The 20,571-nt window shown below is 33.9% G+C and overlaps 1 protein-coding gene across 2 annotated transcripts in view; it reads left to right on the top strand.

The window, feature by feature from the left end:
- Positions 1 to 866: 866 nt before the first annotated feature.
- The window catches only part of LOC119638918 (serine-rich adhesin for platelets), a 57,334-nt gene continuing 37,629 nt past the window's right edge, over positions 867 to 20,571 (top strand). Inside the window, exon 1 of one of the 2 annotated variants that reach the window (XM_038036025.1) lies at positions 867 to 1,244. In XM_038036025.1, coding sequence (XP_037891953.1) covers positions 1,066 to 1,244 — 179 coding nt within the window. In that variant the 5' untranslated portion in view covers positions 867 to 1,065. The remainder of the gene's footprint in view (positions 1,245 to 20,571) is intronic. The other variant, XM_038036028.1, reaches the window with a different exon arrangement.

The following is a 20,571-nucleotide window of genomic DNA, read 5'->3' as shown; positions in this document are numbered from 1 at the left end:
ATGGAAAAAATATGTGATTGAAGAATAACAAAATTTTTGGAAAGTAATTTAAGTTTGATTCAGGTTATATAATGTTTTTGACATACTTCAATTTGTGGACTTTGATGAAAAGTATCCCGTTGTATGAAAATAATGTGTAATTTTTGATATATTATTATAAAAATCAGCGAATAATTGCACTAGGCGAATTGGCACAGGTCTTACCCGTCTACAGTATTCATACTTGCTTTCAATTGTTTTTTTTTGCTTTTATTTTCATTTCATTGTTGAGAAAAGAAGGTTCAACAAAGTTTTAAGAAAAAATAGATTGCTGCAACATCTGACGCAAATTAATTTTGTGTTCGTCCCCAATGTTTTTTAAAAACTTTTTTATTTTTTTGTATTGTATCATAATGTTCAATTTCAAATTTTTTTTTTTATAAAAATAAACTTTTCCATTTATATATAAATTTGAAACAAAATTTCATAATAAATATGTCATCATAAAATTTTACACCTGATGACTTGGTTTCGATATAACACAGTACCCATTCCTTTATTTATATTATATATAAGTTTAAATTGTATCGTTCTTTATAATGTTCTAGTTTAAATGAAAAGACATTAATTTTCGAATAATACGTGTTCGATACAGCATTTCTCGAATTAATCGTGTTAAGCGAGAAACGCTTATATGAGTTATATATATACGATATTACTTATTATTTCGCGTTTAATAGCTTCCCCGAAAATTGACAACACTGCTTTAATGTAAACAGACAGAATAAAGCAGCTGTTTATCATAAACCACCAAAGTGAATTTTGCGCATTTTTCTAATCGTGTTTTCGATAGGAACTGTTTTTGCTTATTTAATTTTAATAAAATATAGTTTATAAATTTTCCAAATAGTAAAACAAAAAAAATTATTCTATTAAATGAAATCAGAGCACCGAAAATTCGGCGGACATTGTGCATTTAATATAAAATTCTTGCTCTTGTTATGTTGGGAATTCTTCGTTAACAAACAAAATCTTGTATTTAATAAAATTTTTCTTCTATTAATATAATTGCATTTGGTTATTAAAATGTTTATGAACATAGTACATAAATTACAACCAATTACCAAAAGCAAAACCAATGGGGCAGTCGATAAAACGTCTACGGTGACAGATAGTAGAAGCAGTATAAATGACGGCGTTGATAATAATGCCAAAAATGCAACGGTTAAGACTGAATGTAATAGTACAAATGGAAAAAAAATGAAGTAAGTGTATGCTTTTGTAAAAATGAAGAGAAACTTGGTTGTGAACACTTGGTACTGTTAAAGAGAAAACATTTGAATTACTTTTCGTAAAATAATGTTGTGCTGCATGCTGAACTTTTTCAAATATCAATAACTGTTACTACTGAATGAATATAAAAAGCGAGTGGTTCGCCTTCCAATGAAGTATTTTAAAAGTTAACGAATCAAAATGTGAACTGACGAAATCTAAATTTTGCAAATTTAATTTTCTCATCATTCTTATATCCATATATTTGTTATAAAAAGCAAAAATTATAGACGGCTTACCTTTCATGAGAAACTTTATATAAAAAATAGGCCATCCTTGTCTAAATTTTGTGGAATTAATTTTAATATTAAATTGCTATTATGGAACAAAACACATTAAAAATCAGAGCTTTTTGCCACGTAAAGGTTTACTTTTCGCAGGAGCGTCTCAGTAGCGGCATTTTCAAGAAAAAGCATTTATGAAGAGTACAAAAGGAGCCGACGCAAATCACTTTCAATAGAGCTCATTTTCGGGCTAATTCATATCAGTGTACCAGAGTTCGTCGAACTATATCAAAAGTTGCCACCTGTTGACTGGAAACAGAAATACTTGGACGGACACCATGATTATATTGATTCAGAAACAGATTCGAAATTAATCCGTATGACAAGAGCCGGGTGTGTCTTAAGATTTTTTTGGTGTTCATACACTTAAAGTAGCCTGCACCGCAATTGGTATAGGGCATAAAAGAGAACGAAACTACGAGGGAGAAGTTGTAGTGGATGTTTTAATATCAACTACTTAGCTAATATATTGGCAACACCAACTGTTCTTAAATGCTACCTGACGTTTCCACTGGTAAGCTTAGCATGTTTGACCATACCCTTCCTTTGAACATATTCTGATTTGAGCGCGGCGCAGGTAACCAAGAGGCAAGCGCATCGATCAACTAACTTCCACTTTTGGCGATGAAGATCCATCTTTTATCGATGCGAAACGAGTTTGATCGTGCACGTGGTTCACCCATGAACGAAACTCGTGAAGTTCACCCAAAATCAATTATTGATATTACATAATCGACATCGGACATATTGCGAGATTGATGCAATCTTACACAGTAGCTCCCTCCGCGTATATATTGCATATTGCGTAATCACTTAGCCATCAAAAAGTTTACCGGAAGTCGTTGGTGAAAGGGTGAAGAGAATGAGCACCGACGAATCGTTCCTCAGAAAATTAGTACGAGTTCTCACATATTTCTTCTAGCAACCGACTATTTACACAGTCAAAACATCGAATTAATGGTCATCCGCCTTACTGTCCCGATTTGGCATCCAAGGCTTGTTCTTGTTCCCGAACATCAGGAATGAATTGGATGAACGACGATCTTCATCGTCAGAAGAAGTCGCTTATGCGTTGCAAAATCATGCTTTGGAGCAATCGTAGTAGAAATTATGCCATGACAAGTGATCATACGCAAAAGTCTATTAGTCATAAAGGAGAATATTTTGAAAACAATAAAGCAATTCTTAATTTTAAATTAATCTTCTTTATTTTGTAGGCTTAAAGTATAGGTAGCAGACTATATACCGGCCGACACTTGCTGAATAGGCCAGAAGCAGAAATTTCCATAAAAGATTTACTACCCTATAACGCTTAGCAAAAAATTTAAAAATATTTCATATAAGCTAAAAAAATCGTAATTATTATTAAAAATGTTCACGTCAGCAAATTCTTTGAATACTTCAACTTTGCTTTTTCGGGACAGAAACAATCTTTTTTTTTTCATAAAAGAATGCGTATTCATTGTGATAGCGAGGCCGCCGACACTAGCAAAGCTCTCCTTAAAACAATTTAAGATAGTAATTTTATAATTTTGCCGCAAAAAAAGACGCAGCATGTATAAAATGTAGCGCGTGACCCATCCATAAATACATAATACATGCTTTTAAAAAGTCCTTTATGCAGCCTCACATACATAAACACAGAGCGCTTATGTGCGTTTGACACCGTCATATGCCTTATAAACGCATTTGTATACCGAACCCCCAAGTCCTGTTTCTTGTAAAAAAAAAGCGACTGATTTTTTCTTTTCATTTTCGTTTCTGTTTAGTGTTAAATAGCTTACCTCAACAATTTTCGGAATGTGTTTATAAGCACACGTTGCGTTCTTTTTTTATAGCCACTAGTGCCGAATGGAAGCATATTAGTTTTCTCGTGCCATTTGCAAGACCCACAAATAAACGAGAGATTCTATAAAGAATTAATGTACGGCTGATTACTGCACCGATTGAAAAGCGATGAGAAATCTTTAGTAGACAAAAAGGAGGAGATTAAATATAAAGGGCCTCTCTAAAGGCACGATAAAAATGCATAAGCCAACTATTTTCAAGGTTTTATTATTATACCCTATACCAAATATACCCTATATATCGTTTCCACCCATTCCATGGCCATGGCGTACTGATCGCAATTTTTGAGCTATTTTGAGGAACTAGGCATATTGACAAGTTTTACCCTAAAAACGAATGAAAATCGATTGGATCGGGCAATTTTTACACCTACATCCCCTAAAAGTTAGTAAAAGAAAAAAATGTTGCATGTTTCTTATGAAAAGGATTCACGCGAGTAGACGTTATTGCAAAAATTAACCTTTTCTTCTATGATAAGTGTGACCTGCGTAGATCTATTTTTCGGAATTCTCCCCATATAACGTTTCTCATGAAAGCCAAGCTCTATATATGTGGTAGTAACAAGCGGTAACTTTCTTAATTTTAGGATGAAGGTAGGTGAAAAATTACATTAAGGTCTAAAATTTGGTGGAAATATTACCAAGATCATTCAAGGTTAGTTGCAGCTCTATGCTGTCAATAGAATTACCGAAAGGCCTTGTAGGTTGCTTAGAAACTTCGCGATATTGTATACGTTGTTAGTACTGAAATCTAAGTTTTAAGAAATATTGCCTTATTGGTAACACCATCACCACTTAAAACTCATTTAAGTGCCGAAATATTATATCCGGCGAGGCTTCTGATTGAAAGCGGATACTGGTTCATATTCGCAGACAATTGTGTAGAGTTCACGCTTATCGGTTGAAAAACGTTTGTAGAACATGCCTAACAGTTTGCAAGTTTATGGTTACTTTTAATAACCCAAGGGACATGTGTCTGTCCCCCTTCGCAATTTACACAAAAAATTAACTACAAGAGCATCAAAACAAAGCGTCCTCGAAAAATGTTAAAAAATTTTAACGTATGCCATAAATGGGTCCGATTATTACTTTGCACACTTATTGAAAGCATACGCGAGCTTTCATGATTTTTGGTGTTTCAGATGATGAATAATGAAGACTTTTGTCCCAACGTGAACTTCGGTGTTTTACTTGCTCATTAATTGCCGCCGCGGTTTAAGTAAGTCTATTAGAATTAAGTAAAGTGGAAAAGTTTGGATAGCAAACTGAAAACCGATGCGTTAACCCTTGCATTTTACACTTTATACGCGCACCATCGAACGCAACTAGATATATTGAGATAGAACTGTCCATTTGCTATTAATTCTTCACTGTTAACTTCAACAATCGGCGGAAGATACTAAAATATATTCTTAGTTTACGATCAGGGGCCAAATTTTAAAATTGGAATAATCCGCTCACAAAGTGTAAAAATCTATAACTTACAATCTATTGATCTATAACATTTTGCAATTTTTATACGTAAGTGCATAGTGAGTTTTCTTCTTCCCGCAGATATCCCTAATATATATATATATTGTGGGTATAAAAATAAATTCTGTACATTTGCTGATAAAAATCAAATTTAATTAAAAAACATTTGTTACAAAGTTTAATAATTGACACAAGCATTATTGCTATCTATGATATTGTGCCATAGGATAGCTTGCGGATGCTCTTCAGTTAGAAACTTCGTTGTTTCGAAGTGAAATAGGCATTGACTTAATTTCACACATCCCTTCAAAGTTGCATAACCGTCGATCGGTTAAATATGACTTCACTGATCTGAACCAGTGCTAATTAAAGTGGAAAGGTCTGGAGAATACTCGCCAATCTGGAGAGAAGATCACGGCACAAGTTAAATATTTTACTTTCTAGGTTGTTTTTGCCGGAGACGGGCGAACATATACGAATCTCATCGTTTTCAAGGCTAACATTTTTTGCAATAACTGTTTCATAGCTTACTGCATTCCTACTCCCGGCCAACTCAATCGTTTACTTAAGTTCGGCTACTTTTTTGTTCGGTTTCACTTAAAAACGGAAAAAAGATCATATCCTAAATGAAACCCATCTCTTTGCACTTTGATTTACCCTGAACGGCAGCTTTTAAACAACTGAAACGTGTACTTGCCATCAATATCTAAATCATGTACACTCAAAATAGTTTCTCACTTTTGCAATTTTTAACGCTTAGGCGATGGGTGCACAAAATTCGCCTTCATTTACTTCTCTTTCTTTACTTACTTTTATTGATGGAAAAGATTTATGAAATATTACTGCTATATATACATTTATGCGCACAGCTTTTTTATGTATTCAAAATTTCTGACCTTCTAAAGTTATTTCTTCGATTTTTTCTTTTACACTGTTAATGCCACGAGGTTACTATTAATGATCTCCAACTCTGAAGAACGTCCCTTTATTCATTACATATTAAAAATATTTGTTTTGACTGTAACATCTGCCGTAACCCTGTTTGTAGCAAAACTTGGAGCACAAAATATTTATTGATAAAATGGCAAATACGTGTCGATTTGCTTCCAGTCCAAATGATTTTCAAGTTTTTGTTTATTTTTGCTGTTCCTTTTTTTGCACAGCATATAGAAAATTGCTATTATTAAGTGCGATTTTGTTAACAAACATACACATATGCCACTGTACACACATATGTATATAAGTGGTGGCATATGCGTTGTTTCCGAAAATTCAAATTTATTGGTTTTTTATGTGCACTCCTTACGTACATAGAGCTAGTCTTAATGCTCACCTAAGATATCGATAGCATGTCTCTAGCAAATTAAAAGTGCTGATGAAACTGTTTACTGCAAGTTATTGTACTTTAAGGAAATTTGATTTTGATTTTTTATTCTTTTCTTTTCTTCTTTTTTACATGTCTGAAGAATCTCTTTGCAAGCCTTTAGGCTCTTTTTAATTCATCTTGGTATCAAAACAAATATATATTTTTTTTTATTTCATTGTGCTTTTGGTTATAACTCGCCCATTCTTTCTTTCTCCTTAGAAGATAACAGCAAACAATTAGAAAACTTTGTTTTGTGGTATACTATTCAATAAAACAAAACAAATTGATCAGATAACATAGCAACTATTCGAGTGTGCTTGCTATCTACACACGATGACATGAAATCTACGACTACATGAAATTTGTTCACTTATACACTCATACATATCCGTCCATTAATAGAACCGGATGAATTAGTCTGGGACGAACTTTTTTTTTCTTTTGTAACTAAATGAGTTTTAGGTACTAAAGCATATCGTTATGAGGAAGCTGGTTAAGAGAATTCTTGTTGTTTTCATGTTAATACATTTTCAAAGGAAGGGGAACATGAAAACAATTTTCATATAGCGACAATTAATTGGTTTTTTTTTTTTTTTTTTTTTTTTTTTTGCTAGTATGAACAGAGCCTTATGATTTTTCTTTACCAAAATTGAGTGTTGTTCAGGTGTTGTTCAATAGGAATTTTTTTTTTTACTATCTTTTAACACATTTATACATGTTATACCCTATCCTTAGGTAAAAGTAACATTGTTAATCTTTTCTACTTACTTGAACAATGGAAGTTATGCTCTGTATGTGGTTTCGTGAAAAATTCGATAATATGGACAAAACCAACAAATTTTTAACTCGTTCGGGCAAAGTTCGAATTTTTTCCTTAATTGACGTTTTTTTCACATACTTCCTCAACTCTTAGGTTTTATATGAGAAAAATTTAAAGTTTACCAGAAAAAATTGTAGATTTCAGCAAACACTTCTGGAATAATATTGCAAAGTATTTGGCATTTGTCGTTCACAAGTTTGCGGTGCGGAGGTGATCACACAACAACAACTTTGTGGATAAAAGAAAGATCGTTTCATTTCTTACAGCTTCTCGATTTCTTTTATATCGTCCTAAAATTTATTTTCTGAAATATTTTTGATGAAAATACTATAATTATCGAAACTTATTTATTCATTAGAAACCTTTAAAAATTTATTCAACAGTTTAGAAAAAAAAGGAATCATTAATTGCGTTATCGCTACAGTTGCTTTAATTTTTCTAGTGTACGAATCGTTATGTGAGCCCATGCTTTGCCTTGACTGAAAAGTGATGGTTTATGATGCACTAGGTTTTTAGCCAGTGGCGAAGAATTTTTAACAGCACTCCACTTTTCATAGCCGGTCAAAGATGTTAACGGGACTCTTTCTTTTTCTTCAAGCGATGGCGTTGATATTGTGCCTTAATATCGATTAGTGGTTGACTCCATGGCATGCGCTGCTCGTATTCCTTTATATTTTATAAATTAGCCCATTTTACGACTTTCCTTAGTATATATATCGTAAGTGACCTCAACATCATGTGAGTACTGATATTTTTCACATTATTATCTACAGAAATATGCCTTAGAAAAGTCCTTCATTTCAAACAAAGATTCTTTTTTTACTACTACTTTACTTTTTTAAACCATTGTACGCATAAAACCTCAAAAAGGTGAAAAAAACGAAATTAAATTACTCGTAACTTTGTTGCAGGCGTTTAGCTTTTACATAATTTCTCCATCCTAATTTTTGGGCAATATGTCAACCAAGATATTTAACAAAGTTGTTAATAGATACGTTAAAGCTTCTCAAAAAAAGTAAAGAACAAAAATCTTTATTTAGCTTAATTGTAATATGTAGATTTTTCAGCATTTATTTTATATTTTTTTATATATTTAATCCATTTATTCAGTCAAAACTAAATTTTTTCGAGATGAATTTGTAGTTAGTAGGAAAATAGGATCGCTGTGTCGTCAGCATACGTCGCAGTTAAAGTTTTGTCAAAAATCGGAAAGTCTGAAGTCAAAATTGTACAGAGTATTGGACTAAGAACAATCCCTTGGTGGCTCTCCTCTGTCGGTCTTATTGGATTTATCATTTTCAACTTTAATATAAAAGAGACGGTCTTACAAAGAGGGTTTGCGCAGCAAATACATAGGAGTTGGAAGAAATTTCTTAAAAAGGAAAAGTATCCCATCTTGCCAGACCTTAACGAATTCTTTTTCTACGTCTAGGCACGCTCCATCGTAATAATCTTTAATTTCAATGGCTTCTCTGATGTACGAGATGACGTGATGACATTGTTCAATGGTATTGTGTTTATGCCAGCAACCGAACTGATCAGCGCGAATAATTAGATTTCTTTCTAGAACTGGGAGTAGTTTGTGTACATATATTCACTCTATATTTTAGAAAGTCTTCCTAGTAAGCTTTCTGCTTTATTAGGTTTATTTCTAGACATTTTCATTGACTTGCACTAGTTATACGATAGTAATTCGCGGATTTGGTTTGCTTACTTTTTCTTTGACTTCAGCAACTGATACAGGTTTGGTAGGCCAAAAGCTTCCTTTAAAGCAAAGTTCCAAATTTCTCTGTATCGATTCTGCCCCAATTTCCGAAGCTGTCTTTTAAACGATGAACTCACCTGATCGGTCGCTTGATGTAGCTCTATTCGAATTCCTTTTATCTGGAGAATTACTACTCTTTTGCCATTATCTTCTTAATCTCCTCTCGTTTCCGATCATTTGCCTTATTTATCATCAAAGTTTCTGGGAGTAGATATGAAATGAATAAAATTTGTACAATCTTCTACGGCCTTATCAAGTACGGAAGAGGTCTCCACACTTAGATTGATATGTAAATTGTTATTAATGACTCCATATTTAACAGGATTAAATTTTAAGCCAGGAATTTTCCTCAGCTCAATGTCTGGCACGTGCTTCTAGTGAGTAAAAAAGAATAGCGTATTGTGGGTAAATTTACAAGACTCCCTTCTTGTTGAATTTAGATTTCCGCCACTAACATTAGAGTCACCTACAACAATAAATTTTGCATCAAATTTCTTTAAGAAATCATTATAATCACCACGTTTAGTGAAAAACGGGGAGGAAAATTGAAATATCAGATCCGTTGCAATTCTCTTTGATACAAGAAGCCTGTAAAAATGATTTTCTGAATATATTCTGAATCTTATATCCATTAGCAGATTTAATTAGAATCGCGGAATTAGCATGAGTTCTATTACCAGAGTAATTGGCGGCTATTAAATAACGTCCATTAGTTTTGAATTAAGAACGGTTTGTGAAATGAGTCTCTGAGACAAGAAGAATGTCTATAAAATTTTGAAGAGAGAAACTTTCTACTTCACGTGTATGATTGAAAAGCCCATTGGCATTCCATATAGCGATTCGGAGAGTTATTTGCATAGTTTAATAACTAGGGGTGCCATCATATTGATTAGACTGTCTGTCAACTTGACTTGTTCTTCAATTTTTGAAAAAAGATTGAGATTTTTCAATATTATGAGTAGTCGCATCTATTCAGGAAAGGGAATTCTTCTTGATTGAAGAAATATATATTTTTACGAAATTTTTTGCTTGATAAGGTTCACATCAGCAGATTTTGGTTTTATTTACAATTAATTTCTTTAAGGACGGGATTATTTACAGTTTATATAGTTTGACCACATTCTTAACTGAAACTTTCTGCTCCGAATAACTACTTCTGCTCAAATGTTCCGCTTATATAAGCAAGTTACCGTTATTAATGTGTTTTACACCAATCCTTTTTGCCGGTCGGCAACTGCATGACGTGCCATGAATATCCACTTCGTTTTTCCTTCCCTCGGATATTTATTTTCTGGGAAAATCAGTTAGATGGCATGCAACTAGATTTGAGATTTTTTTAACAATATTATTATGCTTATCTTGCGTTAATCTGCGTGCAGTGGAGTTTTGAAGTTTCTTATTAAGAAGCTGCTGACATGACACATTTAACACATTTGACTTGCTTTGAACAGTAAGTTGCTGTCTGTGTAAAATTTTGACATCGATGATATTGGGGAACGTCTCTGGTTTTATAGAAACTTCAACTCTACCGACAGCATTGTTGAAGTGTTTCAAGTTGTAAATGTTCTTATTATCTGCACCAGCTTCCAATCTACATAAAATATGAACAATGGGTTCTTAGTAAATCTATGACATACGTTGTAGACAATGCGCACTTTGAGTTGTCCAAGATCGGCTTTGATATCACCAATTGGAGTAGAACGGTCGAGGTCTCTTACTGTCATTCTTTCTGGTCTGTTTAACTTGGTAGGTACGAAATCAAATTTTCTTATCACACAAATAGTTTGCTAACTTCCTCTACGAATCGATAGAGTTCGTCAATATTTTAATTTGAGGTTCTTTCACAGTTTTGTAATTGACCTTATTATAGCAGCAATAACAGTCCAAAACTCCATTATCACCTGTTTTATACCACTTACGCAAGGAATTACAATTCACGCCAGCTTTGAATATATAATGCTGCGACGCAAAAGTCTTGTAGTTGCGTAATTCCGACCATTAAATAACTTATTCCACTTCCTTTAAGGCAAATTTTCATTGATTTGACTTATGAAAAACAGCAAAAATTATATCTTATTTCAACGAGGACGTAACATCTGAAAAATGAGTAGAAAAGAGGAGAGATTAATTCCCACAACTAAGATCGAAAAAAAGAAATGCGATAAGCAGAAAGTAAATGGCTAAAGTTATCAAGAGAAGGGACGAACAGAGCAGATGACGTTTAAGAAGACTTGACCACCGCACTTAGCTCCAACAGTGTTGAAAAACGCAGAACAAAAAGCAAACAGGAATATTAAAAAGGATCCAGTGGCTATTGAAAAGATGTGAATTGAAGTAAGAGATAAAACAAGCAAGGAAACAGAATTTGTAGCAAGGGTTTAACGTAGGTTCCCGCCTGAAAGGCTTAACCCTACGGTGGCCCAAGCCACTTTAAGCGTACAACGCCCCCTGGCGAGTTAGACAATCCCCACAGAGTAGGGGCCTAAATAACACCAGAGTCCAGAACGGTTTATTGTGTAAGGAACAATAAACCCCATTCTGGTCAGTGGTGAGGCCTAGCTGCACTCAAATTGTTCCACTTTGGCTAGGAACTTTCCACGCACAACCACCACGAGTACTCCCCGAAGGGCCGCACCCAAGCAGTCAGGACTCACAAATTGATCAACGATATGCGTTCAAAAAGGGTAAAAATTGCGCTCGCTTCCGCCATAAGGCCTCCACGGCGCCATTGATCAATTACCACCGTTACCCGCAGGCATTCGTGACATATGTTCAAAAGTAAAAATAAGGCAAAAGGGGAAAAAGCCTTTCCGTCAAATCCCTTTTTAATTTTTGCATGTATTAATTCTCAAGAGAGTTTATTAATTAATAGGCCAAAGGGAAGGCCATCCGTCAATTCCTTTTTGTATAATTAACTCTCTCCTGAGAAAATTTTAATTCCAACGACTTTATGAACAAAGTCCATCATACACCCGCAGGCATACGTGGCTTTGTGAGGCGAGCCTCCTGACCCCAAAGCAAGGAAACAATAGGAAAACGAACTGCAGAGCGGGCGCTTATTCCCATAGGAAAGACAGAAGACCAGAAAATGTAACAAACAAAAAACATTATAGCTGAACAGACACGTAAAGACAAAAATAAAAACGTTGCACGTAGAAATGACATAAATATCGAAGCAAATGACAACAAAGACGAAAACGAGAAAAACCAAAAACAATAAAATTATAATATTAGCGGACCGTGATCGACTTTTCCGTTTTCGTACGAGTGCGGTAGGATCATCCATAGAATAAACGTTGAAACTTGTTCCGTTGCCTCTCCTGCAACTTATGGGCAATTAGTAAAGAACGCAGAAAGCAGACGTGTACTCATGTTATGCGGCTTTATAATCGTTCCCTTGATCGACTTTACTGATTTTCAATATCAACTTGCGTGCATGCGCTTTCAACATTTTAGTGAGTTTTGATTTCGACACATTCACTTTGCGACCAGGACTCATATCAAGTCATTTTTTTCATGTATGGCATTTTATAAAAGGGATCGAAATAAAATTTTAAAAAAATCCTCACTGACAAAAATTATATTTTGTTGCCTCTTCGCAAGAATCCTTATATGTAAAAAAGATGCAAAAAATAGCCATTCATAGTCCAAATATGAGATATTTCATTTCTATAACAAATTATTATTATGAACCAATTATCATCATAAAATATTGAAAATTAGATCTTTTTGCTCTATAAAAGCTTATACCTTGTAGGGGCGGTTTTAACGGAAGAGGTTCAAATAATTGGCCCAGGCGAGATCAAATGTACATATCAATATTCGAAAACTGCAATTTTTTTTATTGGCTTTGTTTTAAAATAATATCTTATATGGGGAGGAGTTAGGCAAACTTTACGGCGCTGTCAATTTTCAATAGGGTTCGCTCTTGAGCTAAAACCAGATATCAGATGGATGTCAGAAAATGGCCGATTGACAGGATAAAAAACGAGCATATCCAAAATTTTAGTATGTACTCGATAGACGCTGTACCATGAATGCGATAATGCGTCAAAAAATTATAATTTTTTTTGTTAGTAAGCCGTTCCTTACTTATCACCGAATGATGAAAACTGGCTACGTGTTTTCTTGCCTTATTGTATACCTGGATATACTCGCGTACACTCATTACTTGGTGTACTTAAGATTCTGAATGTGCTTAATCCGATCCAGAAATGAAATCCGCTCGAATATTTCTAGCTGAGTTTTAGGGATGAAATTTAATTGCAGCAAATTCGGTATTATCTACTAAAAAGTAAGAAATTTGCATCACTATTGTCATATATTTTATCCTCCTTATACTGACAACCGAACGATATGTTCATTTTTACAAAACATTTACAACATCCAGAAGCTGGTCACAGAGGACCTATAAAGAGTACATATCCTAAATCGGGATAAACATCTCAATCGATGTAAGCATATTCATTTGTCCGTTTGTGTAATGTCTGCTGCAAGCCACCACTGATCACGAAGATAAATACAGAAGTTCTTAAGATCGAATGTGGATTTAATTGGTCAAAGCATATCCCCCGTACATACAGCGTCGACTGAAAATACCACAATATTCGTGTGACAACCGTTAGCATAACAAAAAAATGTTCCTAAGCTTTCGCTGGCTCAATGGTTACGATTCATATTTGGCGCAAACCTCATTTTCTTAAAATGACACTTTGAGATGCTCTGTTGTTCATTTAAAGATTCACCTTTCGTATAGTTGAATATGTTGGACGTTTTGAGAAATTAAATGTGCATAGAAAAAATTTAATATATCTTGTGACCCTAGGAAGTAGTGAATAACACAATTAATTTTAGTCATTGACAGTGCTTCCAAGCAAAGAAGAGACATTTCACAAATTCTTACCTTATGTTTTTAAAAAATGAAACGAATCCGAAAAGAATTGAGAAAATAAAATTAACACATAAAATATCCCGTCACAACCACTTGTCGCTGTTTCTTCGTGCGCCACATCTATTACCCAAAGATTGTCTTCAAGAGATGAACAATTTACCTTTTTTTGAATTTTTCTTTTTTTTTATTGAAGCTATTGTGAAACGTTTCCGTTCGAGTGATTACTATCAAAGTTTTCTCAATAGATCATTGTTGTATTATTGTTGTTTTTGCTGTTGTCTTTTCTTTCTCTATACTTTTCTTACAGCCGCTGCTGTTAGTTAACGCTTTTTTAAACTTTGACCAGCCAATTGACAGTAAAACGACGTGATGTTGAGCAGTTCCGTATTCATTTTTTCTATTTAATGGACAATACTGACAAAGACGTTTTTATTATTTTATACCGCATTGTACCGTACAATGAATTTAACATTTTTCAAGTTTTGTCTAAATAAATTTTACATTTGTTTTCCTATCACCCCCCAAGGAATCTGCAAGCAGGAGTACCCCGTACACGTAATTCTATCTCAGTCTCTTACTGTCCAAAAATGCTTGCGTAAATTTACTGTTTGCAACCGCATTCGCAAATTAAAAATAAACAAACATTGTTTTCATACTCATCTTTCCTTTTTTTTTTCCTCTTTTTTTTTTTTTATATACAATATTTTTCTTATTCTGTATTTTTCTTCACAGTTTATATACATTTGTATTCATTCTCATAATCATATCCTTCAGCTTGCCAAAGGCAAGGGTAAGGGTTGAGTACGTTAAGTTGAAGTCTCTCTCCTTCTCTCTCTTGCACTACACTACCTTCTACAGTGTTTTCTTAAGCTCTCTAATAAATTTCTTCAAAATTTCGGTTTAAGAAAATGAAAAATCACGGATATCCTTTTTCTTTAATTATGCTGCTAAATTAAAAATATTCAAAACCAAATGAGTTTCGTCCAATGTCACCAGCTTGCATATATTAACAAATTTATACGTGGTGCGTAAAAGAAAATATATATATATAGATGTGCATGTGCGAGTAGATAAGCCCAAGTTAACAATTTATAAATGCGATATTGTAAAATCAACTTCCTTTCGGTGGCCTTGCCTGCTACTGTACAAAATAATAACAATAAGATGAAATCCAAGAATAAGAAAAGAATACGGAAATAAATAAACGTCGCGTCTTCATTGCTTTTTTTTCTTAACTTTTTGCGTTTTATTCTAATACAAATGTGTATTTTTTAGTTTTCTCTTTTTTTTTTCTTAAACGTGTTAAGTTTAAATAAAATCACTCATGTTCACTATAAGTTAGCGCTCAAAACTTTTAAAGAATGCTCTTACTTTGCCCATTTTTTTGACCATGGATAGGGTAGCATTCAGATATTAAACAACATTTCCTAAAAAATACCGATTTGCAGGAAGGACATCTTTTCGCAAGAGCTATCGCGCCGCCATTTTCTAAGAATTATATAACAATTTTTTTAAGTGTTTGAACATTCAGAGTTTTTGAAATTTGAAACACGTGGGAAGGATAGATGCACTTATATGCACATATATAGATGGCCTTAGATCCGCGAACTTTTATAAGACTGACTCTGTTAAACCAAAAGTTGCATGTGTAAAAAGTAAAAGCCCATAAGTAAGTCCCCACATGATTTAAAATTCAGGGGAAGTTTGCTAACACATATGTCAATCGGTTATCAATAATGCAATGGAAGTCTTGACCTCCTCTTTGTCCAGAGTTGATAAATTGAAAAGGCGTCATCTTCCATCTTTAATGAGGGGCGAAAAATTTAAAGAGTTGCCTGGTAAGTTTTGAACTATTCACCGTATACATGGTCATTACCACGTCCGGATTGAACATGTTTCGATTTCTGCAGAAATCTCTTGATGATGTAACAATGACTTCACAAGAGGCTTGTGGAAATCACTTAGTTTAGTTTTCTACCCAGAAATCCTAGAACTATCAAGAAAGTCATCAGCGATGGCTTGGGACTTATTTCAGTTTGCTATCGAAATGTTTGCGATGGCGGGCTTTCAAACAACATACCACAGACGAATGGATCATATGGGCTTACAGTCGTACGCTAATGCGGAGTAGGTATTGTTTAGCGAACGTCTTATGCCTACCTTTAGTTGAGAAATTTAAAAACAAATCTAACCCGTACATAATCGAGTTTCTAAATCATGTCCTAAAACTAAAAAGAACTTTGCTTTTTAAGCAGGTGGAAAGAACAAATTTAAAAGCAATATTACGCAATGCAAATTTTTCTAATCTTAATCATAATTAGTCAGACGATGCTTCTGGTTAACCTCAATTTGTGCTCAGTCCATTTTTTGCTTCGTCCGAATACGAATGCATTAAACAGGCAAAACATTAAAAAAAGATGAAATTTTCCCGACTATGTTAAGCGGCATGAAAGAAATTTTTACCTTTTAGTCGTTTTGTCTAATTTTATTTAAAATGCTGTGGAAATAATAAATTTATCGCTAAGCTTGTAAATTATTTAAAACGTTTTTGGGAGATGTTGCTCTGAATATTATCAATATCGTCAGTTAGGCTGATCTGATTCTGCAAAATGTTGCTTGATGTCCTCTGATATCCACGACTACAGTATTAAATATTATATAATGATAGAAAGTTTTATGATGAACTTTCTCCTTTAAGCATTATTTAGAGAACTTAGTTGGTGAACATTCGTTCTAACTTTAATTTACTTTCTTCATTTTTTTCTACTTTTTACTCTTGAAATTTATGTGTATTTATCTTAGCAGGTTGAGGTGCTTTTTTACATTTGTTGATTTTTCTTTTTATTTCGTCTGAATTATTAACACTTGAATAAATTTTATAGAGGGCTCGAAATATTTGGTATGAAAAATAAAAGACCATAAATATATCCAAGTGAGAATTGAATATACGCTAAACCTATGTACCGCGAGGGAAAATCGAAGCCGCGTAGAAAATCATCTTTCTGTATGCACGTAAACATTACTCTGTTTTTACACAGAAAATCCATTCGCGAAGAAATAAAGTAAAAACTTACATTTAAGAGGGATGTCGTGTTAAAGCACAATTAAAATATGGAGATGAACCCGCATCTTTCACTAATCAGAGCCCTACACTTTCATATGATGTATTGCTTACAACAAAGCAGAAGGTTAGTAAAGTAAAATTTCAACAATGTTTTTAAGTGCCGAAAGTTGTCTGAAATTATGCAAAATCAAGACTCAATAAAGAATGCCACACAAGAACTGAACCGGATGTACCTGCTCTACCCATCCCCAAAATATAGTAGATCGTTCTTCTGATTCTGCAACATCCACAAGTTAAATAAAAGTTTCTGTGAGACAATTGCTAAGAATATAGCCGTATTCTGAGCAACATCAAATGTCAGAAAGCCTTTGGCTTTTTCTGCGTACTTTGCGGTCCTCATCAAACCTGTTTTATAACAAAATTAATATAGAAGTGTTTTTTTGTTATTTCGGAATACCAAAGTTGATACAAAATCAAAACAACTACAACGCATTTCACTAAGCCAATAACACCTAAGCAAGAAGCAAGGCCGACAATTAAGCACCATACATCATATTGTCTAACACATGCTTATTTTTATTATAGAACACAAAAATTATATCCATTATATATTTCTATATGAACGCATATTTTTCATGTGCGTATTTCTGGGGAAGCGGGCCCAAAATGCAACCTAATGTGGTAAAAGTTTAATCCTTACATATGGCAGGATCCAAAAATAGGCGTAGATGGTCCAAATTTTATAGGGTTCATTTTTGTATGAAATTACTATATTATTATGGGGCAATTTCCATCACTATTTCTTAAAACTTAGACAGAACATCACCACTTGTGAAAACTTAGAAGGATCATTTTTCGTGAAAATCGTTAGTTGGGTAGAATTTAAAAAACTGGCCGAGATGGTCCAAACTTGGCACTTGGTTAATTTTTATGTTCATTTCATTTTAAGCATTGAAAATTATACCTTTTTGTCGTAGGAATTTCAATTTTCGGTAGGTGAGAGGGGGTTCAAAAATTGCCCCAGCCGTTTCAAAGTTTTTATACCAGTTTAAAATGTCAAATACTACCACTTAGCCATTTTTGCCGAGAAATTTTGAAAATTAAAATTTTTTTCCATATAATGACTTTTCGGAATAGGGCGTTATAAGGGGAGTGGTCCAAAAAGTGGACCGATCCGAACAATTTTTAAAAGCAATACATATAGTGACTGAAGCAAATTTCATTAAAATATCTCAAAAATTGCGACCTGTAGCTTGAACATAAATTTATATGGACAGACATTAGACGGAAAGATAGGTTTAAAACAATGCAGATAATGATTCTGAATCGATCGGTGTAATAAAAGGTGGATCCATCTTAAGCCCTTCTGCGTGTTACGTGCGACCGCACTAAGTTAACATATTAAGAGTCACAAATGGTGTAATGTATAAAATTACAGACACCCATCTAAAAGTTGATAGCAATATATATAGAGCTTTATAAAAAGTTAGAGCAAAAATGGTCCAATAACGCAATTACCAAAATACTTGCGTTTTTACATATCGTTTTGATCCGACCGGTATAAGATCGAAAACGGCTTTCGAGCGTGGCATATAAATTGATTTATATGTAAGGTCCACATTACACACATAGAGCATTTTTTATTAACTTTTTCATTTGTGATCGTGAAATTGTCAATGGAAGAACACCTCATAATCAATTTTATCGTTGCATTTGTAATCGATAGCCAAAGACTTCATAGATTTTTTAAAACTGACTCATTAGTCCACCGCTTTACGCTGTTAATGCACATTTCAGGAAATCCGTAAAACGAGGTCTTGAAATGAGAATTTAGGATCAACCAACTTAATTGGAATAATGGGATCTATAATGTAGGAAAAGGATCTTGTCAAAAGCTAGATTAGTTGAATAATTTCCAATGTGGCGGGAAACCAAATACATAATAAGGAAGGAAATTACATTTTGTCGTAATCGAGTTCGTTATAGCCACCATTGTTATCCTAAGAAAGACAAAAAAGTAAAAGAACTAAATTTTCATACTATCTTCAAAATAAAAGCTCGTGTCGCATGGGCATGTCGTCGTTGTAAGCGTGTGCTCTGAAAAGTTTAAGTCCCCTCCAAACTCTTGTGCAAGTGTGTGGGTGATATCATCATTTCCGCTAACGTAGGGATGTCTACTACAGACGCTATATAGTTGGGCAGGTGGTGAGATGGACAGACGAACGGATACACATGCTTATGGGCATTCCAAATTTGAAACTTGCTTCTACGCGTTAATTATTGTTACACTATAAAATTGGATAGAGGTAGTCAGTTTTTCCCATTTTTATACAAACACTGTAGGATCTCCCAGAAAATATACGTTCGAATTTTTATACATTCACTTGTTATAGTTTATAAGTAAAAATCAAAAAACGAACTTTTTGTTCTTCCTGAAAACTAGACATTTCCTCACCTTACGTAGCACTGTGGGTCCTTTGACCAATTTAGCCCATTTTCAATACTAAGCTGCGTGTGAGAACTTGCAATCCTTCTGCCGCATTTGAAGTCGACAATTTTATTTTTGCCAACAGAGGAATTTTTACAACAGACTTTATACGGACGGACATTCTTAAATCGATTCAAAATTTGACGTGATGTGGATTTTCTGAAGTGTCCTTCTAGGCGTTGCAAACGTTTTGACAAAATGAATAGAGCCCTCGTTCTCCGGTGATGGGTATAAAAAGTAATCAAGACCATTGTTATATACAAATTTTTAAAGGCTCCTATATATCTGGTCCCTTATAGCAACACAAGTATTTTGAAAAGTTTTCTTTTGACTAAGATATTATATTAAAAGTATTTATCGTCGTTAACCGCTACACATTACTATATTTGACTTCTCGCTAGAAGAAAGACTTCTTAATGATTTTCACGGATCGAATCGCCTTTTAATATCCTTAGAAGAATTAAAAGTGCTACTTAGAGGGGCAATAAGTCATCAATCGAAACATAGGGCAATCATCGGTTGGAATATCTGAGAAATAATTCGTTTATAGTAAAGTATTCCGCCCTAGTTCTTTTAACACTTCCTGCACGAATTTTGCTATAAGGGAGTCGCCATTCTGAACAAATTATCCTGTAATACCTTTGGCACAACTGCCGCTCTTAGTTTGAAGTATTACGTTTTAGCGATGATATTAGTGGTTCCCTTAGCATGCGAAGAGACGATCTTCAGGTATTCCATCATTTGCGTTTCTCATCACAAATTTGATTTCGTTGACACTAAACAAGCAACAAAACATTTTCTTATTTTTATTTCAAAGGTATAATTTACGCAGTTGCGTAAAGCTAAAAGAAAGGAAGAATTAACCAAGACTGTTTTTGCCTTGCCTTCAAAAGCGTTTAAAACACATACACATGAACCTACCATTTATACCAAATTTCAAATGAATATGGGTTACGGTAGCGGTAAATTGCAATTTTTTCGCTATTGTCCTTATGAGGAAGAATCAGATCAATTATTAAATTAGCCTAAATTCGTCATCCTCTAAGAAACATATGTACAAAGCCTCACGTTGAAGAGCAAAAGTGACAGAAAGCGTATACATAAGAGCATAGTTAACGCGACATGAAACTTTTCGCCGTCGAAAAATATTTTTCATAATTTTTTCATGGTCCTTATAGCTCGCTCAACCATTCTTTAGAACTTTCGCAGAGGCTATATCGAATTTCTCATAAATTATACATAGGACTGTTCGTAAACAGACC

The sequence above is a fragment of the Glossina fuscipes genome, unplaced genomic scaffold (assembly GCF_014805625.2).
Source record: "Glossina fuscipes isolate IAEA_lab_2018 unplaced genomic scaffold, Yale_Gfus_2 111, whole genome shotgun sequence".
Taxonomy (NCBI): Eukaryota; Metazoa; Arthropoda; class Insecta; order Diptera; family Glossinidae; genus Glossina; species Glossina fuscipes.
This window is presented reverse-complemented; position numbering and strand designations above follow the sequence as displayed.